The sequence below is a fragment of the Oryzias latipes genome, chromosome 4, assembly GCF_053564925.1.
Source record: "Oryzias latipes strain Hd-rR chromosome 4, Olatipes_Hd-rR_3.1".
Taxonomy (NCBI): Eukaryota; Metazoa; Chordata; class Actinopteri; order Beloniformes; family Adrianichthyidae; genus Oryzias; species Oryzias latipes.
Genome location: NC_136240.1, coordinates 4,610,584 through 4,624,694, shown reverse-complemented (window position 1 = coordinate 4,624,694; position 14,111 = coordinate 4,610,584). Strand labels below are relative to the sequence as shown.

At 42.4% G+C, this 14,111-nt stretch overlaps 1 protein-coding gene across 6 annotated transcripts in view; it reads left to right on the top strand.

The window, feature by feature from the left end:
* Positions 1–14,111, top strand: part of rab6ba (RAB6B, member RAS oncogene family a) — a 46,284-nt gene that overhangs the window by 21,022 nt on the left and 11,151 nt on the right. For 3 of the 6 annotated variants that reach the window (XR_002290104.3, XM_004067599.5, XM_004067600.5), the window contains exon 2: positions 4,377–4,435. Coding sequence is in view for 4 of the 6 variants with exons in the window: in XM_004067599.5 (XP_004067647.1) it covers positions 4,377–4,435 (59 nt within the window). In the remaining 2 variants the exon portion in view is untranslated. Of the gene's footprint in view, positions 1–4,376; positions 4,436–6,538; positions 6,712–14,111 lie in introns of those variants that run through there. The other 3 variants (XR_013655457.1, XM_020702895.3, XM_011473668.4) reach the window with 2 other exon arrangements.

Below are 14,111 nucleotides of genomic sequence, written 5' to 3'. Positions count from 1 at the left end.
ACACATCCATGTTTGTGATGCTAGGAGCTAAGTACTTTTTATATTCTAGATTTCAGGTCAGCTCCTGATGCAACACTTTTGTTACATTTCAATATTTCTTTAAAGTCAGACGTTAACAATAGTTTGTATACCAAGCCATTGCATTGAAGATGAAACAGAAATAACTCAATGTTATTAAACATCCAGTAATTTGCTGTATAATTAGGCCTTGATGAGGCGTTTGCTGCTCATGGATCTGGTGATGGTAGAGCAGGTTGGTCCACAGAAGGTGCCTGCTTTATTTGTCTTTGGTTTGGCTGTCATGTTTCCATAGCTTTCTACAAAACGTTAAAGAATTCCACAAAAACTGAAGCTTAAGAGGCTCCAGTGTTTCTATCTAAGAACTCTGCCCTTATTTCTTGACCTGTTGGGGTTTTATCGTCTTATCTGAAATTTTGTAAATCATTTACATGTTGGGCTGTTAGCTGCTGAGAGACTCCCATCAGGGGGCTCCAGAAAGATGTTCCTCTTTACAAACACTGAATGTTTCTCAGTAAAGACTCTGTACTCTTGAAGTCTGACGATGACATAAAGATCTGACAATCACATAATCTGAAATGAACACATTCAAATCCCCTGTAAAAGTTTGAACAAGAAATGGAAAAACATAAAAGTTATTGAATTCTTTCTGATCTTATCGAATTACTGCGGTTACAAACCCAGTTACCTAGTGGAAGAGTGTCTGCCCTCAGATGGGAGGTCTTGGGTTTAGATCCACTGAATGGGACCCAATTGACCTGCAGCATTGAGGGCTTGGATTGGGGAGTCTAAGTAAAACGGTTCTTGAGTGAGGTTGTGAGGAACAAACTCACTCCGCTGTGTGAGAACTGATGGGACTTGAAGTACTTTGTAAAGATTAGACAACTACTGAAAAAATGTCATATAATTTTGTTTTGAAACCTAGAGGCTAAAATTAAATCTTCTTCTCCTGCTTCAAATGTCATTGACGTGCTTTTGTTGCCACACACAGCAAAGGAAGCCCATCATAATTATCCTTCTGTTTAATCTGTTTCCCCGCAGCACATGTAAGTCTCTTCAATATTTAAATGCTTTATGTAACGGAATGATGTCCTCCTCTCTAACCCCTACTGTGGCTGTAGAACCTCAGGATAATTCTGCAGCCGTGTTTAACAGGAGCCAGTGTACTTTATGGCCTTTAGCTTCAATATATGGGATTGACTAGTGTTATGGTCTGTTAATTATGATGAATTGGCTTATGATTAATTGGCTTAATTATGATGAATTAAATAGATGTTCTTCCTTCTCCTGTTTATCTAAAATGTGACAGTTGGTGCTCAAGAACCAGAACCTGCCTTATATTTATGATCATGTCTCCATTCACCTTATATCTATATTAAACGTCTGTTTGGAATCTTTTCGTCCTAATTATTTCAAGTCAAAATGTAGGAAGCTGAAATGTGGTTTAATAACATGAGTATTATATAAATAAACCTAGAATATTATAATGAAAGCATCAACCTTTAATTAACAAAAGTCCCTTAATCACCAATAACAAATTCAACTAACCTACTTGTGCCCAAACCTCAGAACGCAGCTGTCTGTCGAAGACGAGCATTTTTCTTTAACACTCTGATTACAAGACACAGTTGTGCAATGAAACAGTTCCAAACAAAAGATAAAAATAATTTAATTCACCATCAGATGCATCAGGTAAGTAAATTATTATACCAATTAGCCTCAGTACAAAAAACCTTTGATATAAAATAAATTAACTTGTTCAATATGTACCTTAAGCGTATAAAGTATTTAGATTTTTAGACCGTCTTTTTGGTGAATAATGAGGACTAAATAAATAAGACAAAATGCTGAAATCCAGGTGAGGCAGTGGCAGAGTTTTATTAGGGGCGATGACCTAAATGAAAGTGGTAGTGAGGTGTCTTAGATAATACTTTATATGTGGAAGACCATCCATCTGCACATTTTTGAGGTCACACATGTTTGCAGGGAATATTCAGGGGACCACGGCGCTCTGAGGGAAAAACAAGAACAAGTGTGGAAAAACTGACAGCCAGAAAACTTGAATGTTGAGAAGTAGACTATCTTCCTTACTTCAAAGAAACAAAAGTTTGTTTTGTGTATGTCCCCTGAAAGCTTTCACAGGTCTGTCCCTAACTCATTCCCACTAATTGATCAGGTTTAAAACAAAACCAAAGCCAATTTTGTTTGGTTGTGATTGTGAATCAGTCTATACATGACTACTGCACTCATGATACATTTGATTACTCAAATTATTATCCAGCACAGAAGAATATCTGGAAATCTATGGACTTAGTAAAAGATGTGGTATCCTGTTGGTGAAAATTGATTCAAAACATGTTTTTCTTCTTGAATTTTGCCTTTCTTTTTTCTGTTAAAATAATTGACGTATGTTGTAGTAGTTGACCTGTGGGTTTTCTAGCTCAACAGAATCCAGTTTCCATCATTGAATCTTTCTCTACTCAGGAAACTCATGGTGCGATTAACTCTGCTGTAAGTTTGTTCATAGCTGGCTGTGCCACACAATTTTCCTTTCCTTTCCTTCTGAATCCTAATAAGCTGCTTTTCCTCTGTAATCCCATTCTCTGCTGAGAGCACACACTGCAGAATAAAAAAGAAATTGCTTGTTTTCTTCTTCTGCTACATTTTCATTTCACACTTTGGTTTGGCTAGAACTAATAAACCAGGGGTGCTCATTATGTCGATCGCAGTCGTCCGCTCGATCTTCAAGGACATGAGGGTAGATCGCAGGCCAGCAAAGATGAATAACAAAAAAATGTACTTCTAAACATTCACCGGCCAATCAAAATCCTCACCGAGACGTACGGGACTTGATTGACATGCAGAACGGCCAATCGGACATCTTCTGAAACATGCGTCACTGCACATACGTGTTTAAATTCACTGAGCCCATAATCTGTCTGACATCAGAAAGTCGCTTTTTACCCTGCGGCAGGTCAAGTCCCCGGCAGAAGACCACTCCAGACTACTGGAGTGTTTATTGAAGCCGCCCCGCGTGTCTCCTCCTGCTATCGGCTCTACAGTTCTCGCCCCATAAACACGAGCTCATAAGGAAGCGTTTTATTTCTGTGGCACGCGCTTCATACGGAGCCATCAGCGCTTTGAAATCTTTTTTAGAAAACTATCGTAACAAACGTCACAAAAAGGGGTTCATACAAATTTACACCCTGGTTATCCGAAGATTCATAACCTCTTTTTGTAGTAAAACCTGTCCAACACAAAAGGCCTTCCGCTCTCATCTGTCTGTTCAGTTGTCGGACAGTTATAAAAAAAGAAAAGAAAACTATCCTAACTGGGTTTCTGTTTTTCGACTTATGAAACAGGTTATCTTTATTGAGGGGGGGTTTGTCCTTACTTATTCAAAGGATGTAATCTCAGTTCACGTGTTTTGTATAAAAATCAATGACGTTGTGACACAGATGTTTGAAATAACAGACAGGAAAAAATGCGTGCATGTTGCGGTAGCACGGGGTGCTAAGAAGTGTGGGTGTGGGGGAAATATGCAGATGAGTAGATGCTCTAAATCTGCTCTAGTTTAAATCAAGAGAATTAACAAGCACCGACTAAAAAAAGATCCATTAGCTCTTTTCTGTCTTTCTTTTTCGAATCCTTCACATTCACTAATATCTCAAGTCAAAGTATTTCACTGTTGTTTGTTACACTGGTCTTAAAGGGCCTATTTCATGCAAATCAATTTTTTGTTCTTTTTAGTGTAAAATAATGTTAATTCCTCATAAAAACAACAACCCCAAAGCTGTATTTTGATCCACTCAGGCATTGGGCTTTACACTAAAAACCTGCTCCATAAGCACCAGCCTGTCCTTACCCACGAAAATGAGTGGTTTGTCACATTATGACGTCACAAATTGAGGAACAACCCCTTCCAGGAAGAGTCTGCACTGCCAGCACAGCCCTCTGATGCCCTAAAAGAAGTATCAGGAGTTTCTCTGAATCCTAAAGAATCACCTTTGTGGCTGTTTGCTGTACCAGAGTTCTGGTACTTGGCCCATTCATGTTCTGCTCTGACAGTTGTTGGTTCTCCATTGTCTAACAACTGCCTTGCATGTTTGTTCCTCATCCCTGCATCATCACCAGCAAATAAAGGATGTGCATGGATTTGTAATGCACCATGGTTATGACAAAACAGCGCTGCCATTTCCTCTGGTCTCAATGCTGCTGCTCACCTCTAGACTCTAATGAGCTCCCAGTAACTTCAGCCCCCAGAACTGCTGTGAGCCGTGAGGGTAGGAATCCAGTCAGACTGACATACTTGACCTTTTTTCTTTAATTCTGTCCTTTGTTTTCCTTTTGTCTTGCAGTTGGAAAGACGTCTCTGATCACAAGGTTCATGTATGACAGCTTCGACAACACATATCAGGTAGGTACCGTACGGTGGCCCAGAAGGGTCACAACACAACACATTAACTTTATACACAACACACTAACTTTACACACAACACATTAACTTTACACACAACACACTAACTTTACACACAACAGATTAACTTTACACACAACACATTAACTCACAACACAACACAATAACTCACAACACAACACAATAACTCACAACACAACACAATAACTCACAACACAACACATTAACTCACAACACAACACAATAACTCACAACACAACACATTAACACACAACACAATAACTCACAACACAACACATTAACTCACAACACAACACATTAACTCATGGCCCAGAAGGGTCACAACACAACACATTAACTTACCTCACAACACATTAACTCACAACGGAAGTAAAGCAGCAATTGAAGTGTTTTATTCTGAAATTTCTACTGGGCTGAGCAGCTAACTACCTAACAGAAAGTAATGTCACAGTGAGCTGTGGAGGGAGCTGCACGCGCGCTCCTCTCCTCTCCTTTTTTCCGCTCCGTCCTCTCACACAGGCACGTGCAGTCCCCAACACACATGCACACACAGGACGGAACGGAAAAAAGGAGGGGAGAGGAGCGTGCGTGCAGCGACAGAGGGGGGTGTCAGAGCGGAGGGAGGAGTGTGTGTTCATATTGTGTGTGTTTAGAGGAAGGAGAACTGTAGTAAAGACAAAGTTTCTGGCAACACTGCTGCTAGCTTCTCTTGTAGCAATAACATGCTCCCTCCACAGCTCACTGTGACATTACTTTCTGTTAGGTAGTTAGCTGCTCAGCCCAGTGGAAATTTCAGAATAAAAGCACTTCTATTGCTGCTTTACTTCCGTTGTGAGTTAATGTGTTGTGAGGTAAGTTAATGTGTTGTGTTGTGACCCTTCTGGGCCATGAGTTAATGTGTTGTGTTGTGAGTTAATGTGTTGTGTTGTGAGTTATTGTGTTGTGTTGTGAGTTAATGTGTTGTGTTGTGAGTTAATGTGTTGTGTGTAAAGTTAATGTGTTGTGTGTAAAGTTAATGTGTTGTGTGTAAAGTTAGTGTGTTGTGTATAAAGTTAATGTGTTGTGTTGTGACCCTTCTGGGCCACCGTAGTACCGCGAAGGCAGAGAATGGGATTACATAGTCTCTGACCTTGCAGCAGCGTGGTTTAAGCGGCATGGCCAGAGTTCAAATTTCTGGATTTTGGCTTGGTGGCTGGGTCGGATCTGCCAATCAGGGACTCAGCTTTGGGCACGTGTTGTTTTCAGTGAATTGATAAGTGGGTAGAGTACACATCCAATGCCAGCGTTTTTGTTCTGAACTTCTGTCTGTTTGGTTAACCCACGAGGGCCGCGGCTACTGTTGGGCGAAGGCGGGAAACACCCTGGACAGGTTGCCAGCCGGTCAGTTCCGCGGCGGCTCTCTGTCTGCCGGCTAGCCAGCAGCCCGGGGGCCGGCTGAGCTCGCTATCTGCACCGGCAGAGAGCCACTGCAGGATGAGAAGGGAGCCTGCTCGGGCCTCCTGAACTTTGTGATATTTTTCTTTTTTTCATAGAGACAAAGATAAAATAGGTCCCTTAATTTTATGTATTTTAAAATTTTCCCTTTAATGCGGGACAGCGAGCCTTCAAACTGGGTCACAAAACGCAGCGATGGCTGTTATGCAGACGCAGTTCTCGAAGCAGGAGGGAAGCTCCTGGTACGGGGAGAGTCTTTGAATGATCCCATGAAACCTGAATGGGGAGGTGATAACCGCTGTTTGTAGAGCTCTTCATGATAAACAAACCTGATCTCTCTACAACATCCGTGTTTTCCATGCATTGTAAACGGCATAAACACAGACACGGCTCCATGTAGCGATCATGCTAAAAACATTAGTATGAAGCTCCTCCCACATGCGGCTGCAAGCTCAGGAACGCATTTTTGGATAGGCGGCGAGCAGAGACTTCGCCGTGCGGTGAAAGATAGGCGGCCAACGCGGATTTGCCACTCTAATCACGTTCAGAGTGAACGCAGCTTAAAGAGCATCGGCTCTTTTGATCCGTTTACCTGCGCTCTAATGGGCCTTCAGTAAAGAAACAAATCCTCAATGTAAACACTTTACTGCTGCTGTTGAGATCGACTCATTTCGGACACAAATACAGCTGAGCTGGAGAAAATCCACTCTTCAGATGGTGTTTCTGTGAGTGCAGTCATGACCCCGTTCATGAAGTCTGCATGCTCTCCTGCGTGATGCTCGGCACATCCTACAGAGGAGAGGGGCGGCAGGTGGATGCAGGTACTTGCACTCCTTGTTTGTTTTTAATATCTAAAGCTGACTTCCTCCGTTAGTTTTTTTTAAAAAGCTCCTTCAGTCTTCACACAGTGGTTGGAAAATTTGAGTTGACAGTTGTTTGAGTTTGGTCGTGGACCGTTGTCCTCTCTGTTCCTCAGAGACGGATCTTTTCTTTGGGTGGACTCCTGGGGCCTCATTTATAAAACTTTGCGTAGGATTTGCGTCAGAAGTGGCGTACGGATGAAACATAGGACGTGCGTACGCACAGAAATATTCGGATTTATAAAACCGTGCGCACGCACATCCTACGCATCTTTCCCTTTATAAATCACAACCGATTCTAAATGCAGCGCAGCTTTTGCGGCTACATGACACGCCCATAGTTGCCCATAAATAGTCCGTGAAACGCCCACAAATTAATATTCATGGCTTGCTAAATCATGGCACACACAGAGGGGAAATCAAAAAAACGTAACTTCACTCAATGTGAAGTAGAAGTTATCGTTGGCGAGGTGGAAAAGAGGAGAAAAGTGTTGTTTGGGGCACAGTGTGGGCATTACTAATGCCAAAAAGGCACGTGAGCGGCAAACGGTGGCAGACGCCGTAAATGCTGTAGCCTCACAACCTCGGACGTGGCCGAAATAAAAAAGAAATGAAAGAAATGATCGGACATCAAAGTCGAGGCAAAAAAATGTCTAGCGCTGCATCGGCAGAGTGTGTCCGCCACGTGGGGGGGGGGACCGGAGCTGACCCCTCTTGATGAGAAACTGGCCGCTATTATTGGGGAATGCCTATTAAGTCCCCCTTATCGGCGTCCTCCTCCGCCTCAGTCACCTGACTGAAACGGAGGGGACGCCGACGCGCCAGGGTCAGGGTGACACAGGTAAGAGAAATAATTCAAATGAATGCAGTCAAGTCACATGTATGCAGGCTACACAATTACAGATTATTAATATAGAAAAATTTTATTTTAGTTGCTGGGTGTTCCAGCGGGGCCAGTGGTTACGATGCTGCAGCTGAGCAGCCGTCTGGCCCCAGCGTCTCCACGGCACGCGGCTCTCAACCCTCCAGCAGTGGACGCGTCCTCACCGATGCAGTCCTTGAAATGCAGAGGGAAGTCAGTAGTTCAATCAGAGAGGTGGCCAAGGAGTTGGGCGAAATCAAGATCGCCCTGACTGAAATAAACTGCACGATGAGGGAATTCTTAAATAAATAATATTTTCCACACCTCTTTTTCTTTATAAGCGACGCATCACTTCCAAACGCTGGCGCACAGCAGCAGCAAATGGCTCAAATGCGTGGGGATGGGGTTCAGGGTCGGGGCCATCATAGCAATCGGCGCCAGGGGGTAGAGGCACGTTTTTAAGCTGTGCCACATTGTGTAGCACAGCACATGCCAGCACGATTTGGCACACACTGTCACTTTCACGTGTTTCTTCCATCTGCCGACGGTGTCGCCGTTTCTCATTTCACCTGTTTTTGTGCGTACGCCTGGGTCAGAGCTTGCGTTGAGGACCGCGCATTTTCACGTCAAGTTTGCTTTTTATAAATCTCAACTATTGCGTAGAGAGTAGCGTACGCCTTCTTTTGTGCGTACGCAACGTTTATAAATGAGGCCCCTGGAATCTTTAAGCATCCATTCCAATGCTTCACAGCAGTGTTGGTGGTAAACTAGGCGTATAATTGATGCATCTGAAGCCTGCAGGAGGGTTTTGTCCTAATGAAATGATACATATCTTTGGATCCAGCGCCGTTTTTCTTGTGTCAGACTTGTGTGTCTGAACAGGTTCCGTGAAATCAAAAAGATGAGATCAAGCGTGAGCTTTGTAGCACGAGGCTGTGCCTGCAGTGAGGAACATTAGCTGCTTCTGAAGCAGTTTCCTGACAAGCAGCCATCCAGCCGAGACGGGCAGCAGCAGTGGTCCTCGCTGCTGAGGAGCCTCCAGAGGCAGAGTGTTGGTCAGGTGGAGCTGTCAATCATGACTGACCACCAGACTCTGGGCCTTAATTCAATTTTATTTATATAGCCTAATATTTACAACAATAGTCATCTCAATGGGCTTCATACAAATGATTGTGTAATAAACATGAATCCTAAAGAAGGCATAGAATTCAATAAGTATTGGATAAAATAAAAATAAACTGGGCATCCCTGCCCTTTGACCCTCCTTCTCGGTAAAGAAAAACTCCTAAAAAAAAACGGATTCCGTAAAAAAAGAAGAAGAAACCTCTGGGGTGGCCACATGAAGGAGGGATCCTCTCTCAGGACAAAAAGACGAGGTACCAGAACTCTTAGAGAAGAATTAGCTTATCTAACGCCACAACTACGTGTTGAATAGTGCTGCAGATGGGCTTCATCCAGATGAGTGGGGGGAAGGCTGGGGGCACGAGACTTGCCAGAGGTGAGGTCCACAGCCAAGTACAGAAGCCCAGAATCTGGAATCACTCCCTGTAAAGTTCTCGTTGAGCGTGTCAAACTGCTGACTAAACATCAAGTTAAACAGTGTTGAATGAAGAGACAGTCGTAAGATTCACCGTTTACTTCAATAACGTTTGGTGAAAACTGCAACAAATATCACAAAGTACATTCTGTCTGTAACCTTACAACATGTTTCTATGTACAGTTATCAATAAAGCTTTATCTTTTTGTGAGTATCTCTTTAAAAATTAAAACCTCTCCAAAATATGTCAATCTAACAACAAATTGTAGAAATTCTTAACATTCTGAAATTTAACTGGGTAAACTTACAGCAAGGCCTCTCTGATGATAGTGGATGGCCATGGATTAAGCTCAGAACTGTCACAAAGGCTCTGTCATGCCTGCAGGAAGAGCCAAGAAAAGGCCGGAAGACTTTTAACAGGAAGTGATGTAAGCTGATGGCTCTGTCAAAATAAACGTCTTATTTGGAAAAACTTCAACTTCATTTAAAATAAACTCTTTTTAACTGAGATGCTTAATAATAAAACATTCATCCAAATGATATTTCCTAAACAAATATAAAGACAATGCTTTAAAACTTTACACTCCCATTCCCCTCTGTGGGCATTGGGACAGAGAGACAGACATGAATCGCACTGCACCAAACAGAGGCATGGAGAAATAAATCATCAAGAATAGAGAAGAGGAGGAGAGGAGAGGACAGAACCCCAGTGCACCATACTTTCCCCAGCTTGTGGTAGGGGTTAGGTGTAGGGTTCAGGTCAGGGCTATGATTTATTTTTTTTAAACGGGGGGGGGGGGGGGGGGGGGGGGGGGGGAGGGAGTCTTGGCAGTAGTCTGTGGATACAGTCGTGGATAGATTGTAGTGCAGGTGGGATCTGGAGGTACCTTGAAAATATTGGTGCGGTTGCAATGTGATCAGATCATCCCTTGAAGTGTGTGTGGTGCAAAGGTCAGGTCGGGACTTGCACACATTTTCTGCAGCTAAATCAAAAATTTGTGAAACTGCATGATATGGAAAATAATTGAAATCTAGAAGAAATATTGGACGTTTTATTACTTAGAACAAATTTTCTTTTTTTACATTTTTATTAATAAAATATGGAAAAATCCGTTAACATCAGTTCACACTGCAGCTAATTGTAGAGCATTGATTACTTTTAGTTGTATTTATCATTTGGTCAGGACTGGATTACTTTGTCAGACCGGCTTCACGGCTGCAACACAACAGTCCTGGATTTTAATCACATTTGTAAGAAAAAATAATCACAAATCTGATCTTTGTTTTAAAGAATCAACATCATGAGGATTGTTGTAATTGTTTGACATTACTGAGCAACGGAGGCCGTTTCTGTTGTGAGATCAGTAAAGTGTGTGTTCTGCATTTGCCTGCTGCTGTCCAGAGAAGTGCGATCTGTGATTGCAACAGCCTGTGCAGTGAGGAAGGGACGCCTGATTGTAGATCAGCTCCATGACTGGCAGTAAACTGCAGATGAAAGGGTTTTTGTCTGTGAAGAAGCTGCTGCTGCTGTGAGCAAAAGTCTGCATGACGTGACTCGAGGTCCATCCGGCTGGAGAGAAACTCTGCTGTTGGAGAGAAGGCTTTCTCTCTTCAGTTTCTTTCTTTTCTGTCACTAGAGCTGACGTGAGAATCTGCTGAGACTTCAGGCTAAGACATTTCCATCGGGTTGACATGTAGCAAACATCTGATCGTCTCTGCGGAAAAGATCTGCTTCACTTTTGAAACGTTGTGGACAAACTTAGATTCAAAAAGGCTCAGTTTCAAGCATCTGTCAAGGAAGTTAATCATAATGTGTGGTTTTACAAAAATCCACCCATGTAGTGTATCCATAGTAACCACACTTTTTTAGTAAAAGCAGTAAAAAATTGTATTGAAAGAGAACTAAATATTCTTCCTTCCTTGCTTTTTACTCATTTTTTTTCAGAACAAAACTTTAAATACCTTTCTGTTTGGTAAATGTCTTTGGGTTGAAATGTCCGGTGAATTAAGACTCTGTACAAGCAGAAGATTTCAAATCTATTCAGGATGCAACATCTGAGCAAAGTGAATAGAAGTCCCAGTGTTCTGTGTTAGCAGGAGCAAGCTTCTCCTTCTGACTTTGAATGTTGTGTAGTAAATGTATTGTGCTTTAATCTATTGAAACAAATGAGGGAGAAATGTTGAGGTTAAACTAAAAGACCTCGATTGTTTTTGGAACAAGCACGCTTCAGTCACCCACAGAAGGCCATGAACTGTGCTCGGTCTTATATCCATATGTGCACTATTTCAAATTTTTTACATTGACATTTAGAGGTGTTTCTGTTTTGCTGTCTTTGGAAGGAAGACTTCTACAGAATTGAAAACACCTTCTGCTACTGAAGACAACTGGTCTCATTTCAGTTTCACTTTCTAGATTAATTATTACTTCTCTTGTCAATTAAGGTTTACGATTCTTATTTGTAACCCAAAGCTGTCTATTATCAATCACAGCTGCACAAAGCATATGATAATTTTTGTGGCAAACATAAAGTGCATTTTATTTTGGAGGCATTTGCAGTTGCACGTGTAAAATTTCCGGTTTTGCTCTGGTAAAGTACAGAACGTGTTTGTATTAGGTCAGTTCCTGATGGATCTTAAGACACAGTGGCAGCTTATTTTCACGTCTGCTTTGCTGGATCTTCTGAAGGGAGCCTTTAAATGACTTCCTGTCTCTGTGCCAGACTCTTTGAGTCAGTCCAGTGTGGTAGCTGGCATTGTCAAGGAAACCGGCGCGTGAGCGAGCTGCTGATGCTCTGTCCTGTCACAGAGGGAGGTGGACGCGCTGCTGGTTCAGACTCAGCAAAGATGTGGAGTAATTGTGGCGCTAGTCTATACTTAATGTGAGTATGTTTTATGAAGGAGCTTTCAAAATGTCCGATCTTTTAGGTTTGTCAGGCAGAGGTCAGGGGTCAAAGGTGCGGCTGCAGACCGTCCACCTCCTCGCTCCAGCCTGCCTTTAAATCAGTCTCATAACAGAGGACCCCTCTGCTGTCGGTCCAAATAAACGTCTGAACTGACAGACTCTGACTAGATTTCACCATCAGGTTGTTTATTCTTTTAAAGGAACCCATTTTGTGTTTAATTATTGTATTTTTCACATAATGACACAAACAAGACAAACAATGACACCCCCCCCCTTCCTGCTGTCAACAATTGCTCAGATTATGATCGTAGTATAGCATTATGATATGTTTACATGTATATATATGTAAGTGTGTTAAGGAGACATAAAAAACACATAATGTCAGGAGATACTACGAAAATGAGTAACAAGAGAGTAAAATATAAGAGAAAAAACAGCCTGAAAAAACACAAAACAAAACGGAACAAAAAATTCTAATAATGCAAAACCAGCCGAGACAGAAAGTCATTCTGTTCAACGGATACGTGAAAAAAGTCAAACAGCTCTTCCATACTAAGTCAAATTCCCGTTCTGAACCTCTGTGTGTTCCTGCTTTTCTCAAGTTTGAAGTGAAATAAGACATCTTCAATCCAATGTGATACTGTGGTCCTTCCAAAAAATCCCCCAGAAGGCAAAGGTACCCCTTCATCACTAATCCTACACAAAAGCATGAGAGGGTCTGCCGTTATTCTTGTCCCAAAGATCCAAATAAATCTCACACGCATCCCTCCAAAACGGCGTATTTTAGTGCAGTACCTAATCATGTGAATTAAGGTGGCCATGATTGACATCTGTCACATATAGGATCGACTTGTGGATACATTTTAGCCAGTTTGCATTTACGGAGGTGAACTGTATGAGACAATGTCTCGCACCCATTGAAGATGAATGCATCTTTGTCATGATTTTGTCCCTATTTGTGTCTTTTGTAGTGATTTAATTATAGTGATTTTCCCAAAAGGTTTTAACGGTTTTCCTGGAGGGAGACATGTATGGAAACATGTTAAGCATTTTGTTGATGGACTTCTTTCAAGTTGGGTTAAATGTGACAACGTCATCGGAGACATTCTGCTTGGAAAACCATAATAAGATGAAGCGGCTGTAAGTTTCTAAAAAATGTGGTGTTGGCACATTATGCCTGCTGGACAGTTGTTGAAAAGACGTGAACTGGTTGCTGATAACTAAATTGTTAAAATACTTCAGACCCTCTTGATGCCATCTTTGAAAAGTGGCATCTGACAAGGAGGGTGGAAAAGAAGGATTCGATGCTATTGGGGTAAAGAAACTCATTCCTAAATAACCAAAACATTTCCCGAATTGATGACTTATTTTGATGGAATCCCACACAACTGAATTATGAACTGTACGGGGGTTGGATAATGGAAGTGGTGCCCCCCATGTGATCCCAAATGACCTCTTTACTGATAGAGGTTTGAAGGACAGTTTTTCCATCTCCACCCATGGAGAGCCAGTATCACTGAAGGTTTTGAGTGACCTTTTTGACCTTGAGGTTATTTTAGACTCCAAACAGTCTTAAGGAGCGACAAATGAAGACGTGCAGTTCAGCATTGATTTGCCGGTCTGGGCTGTTGCGAGGCGGAGCAGCTGATGGTGTGGTGGCAGGGCAGCTCAGCGGATAGCTGTGTGGGCTTTGATGCAGGAAGTAAACATCCCTGGAAGAGAAGCGCTCCACCATCGGCCTCATGACAGCGTGGACGCCACTCCATCACTTCCTCTGACCGACTGATCCTTCAGATGGTCTTCCTTTAGAATCCAATTTGAAAGTAAAACTGTTTAAAATCCAGTAATGAATTATCACGTTTCTTCTGGTGCTCAGTCTGTGCACGGATGTTGATCTGTGTTATCGTCCCCTGACCGTAAGATTCAGGTTTGATTCCCGCCTTGCACACCCATGTGTCAAAGTGTCCTTGGGCAAGACACTGAACCCCACCTTGCCTCTGGTGGGAGGTTGGCGCTAGTGTTTGGCAGCGGAGCCGCCACCAGTGTGTGAATGGGACTGT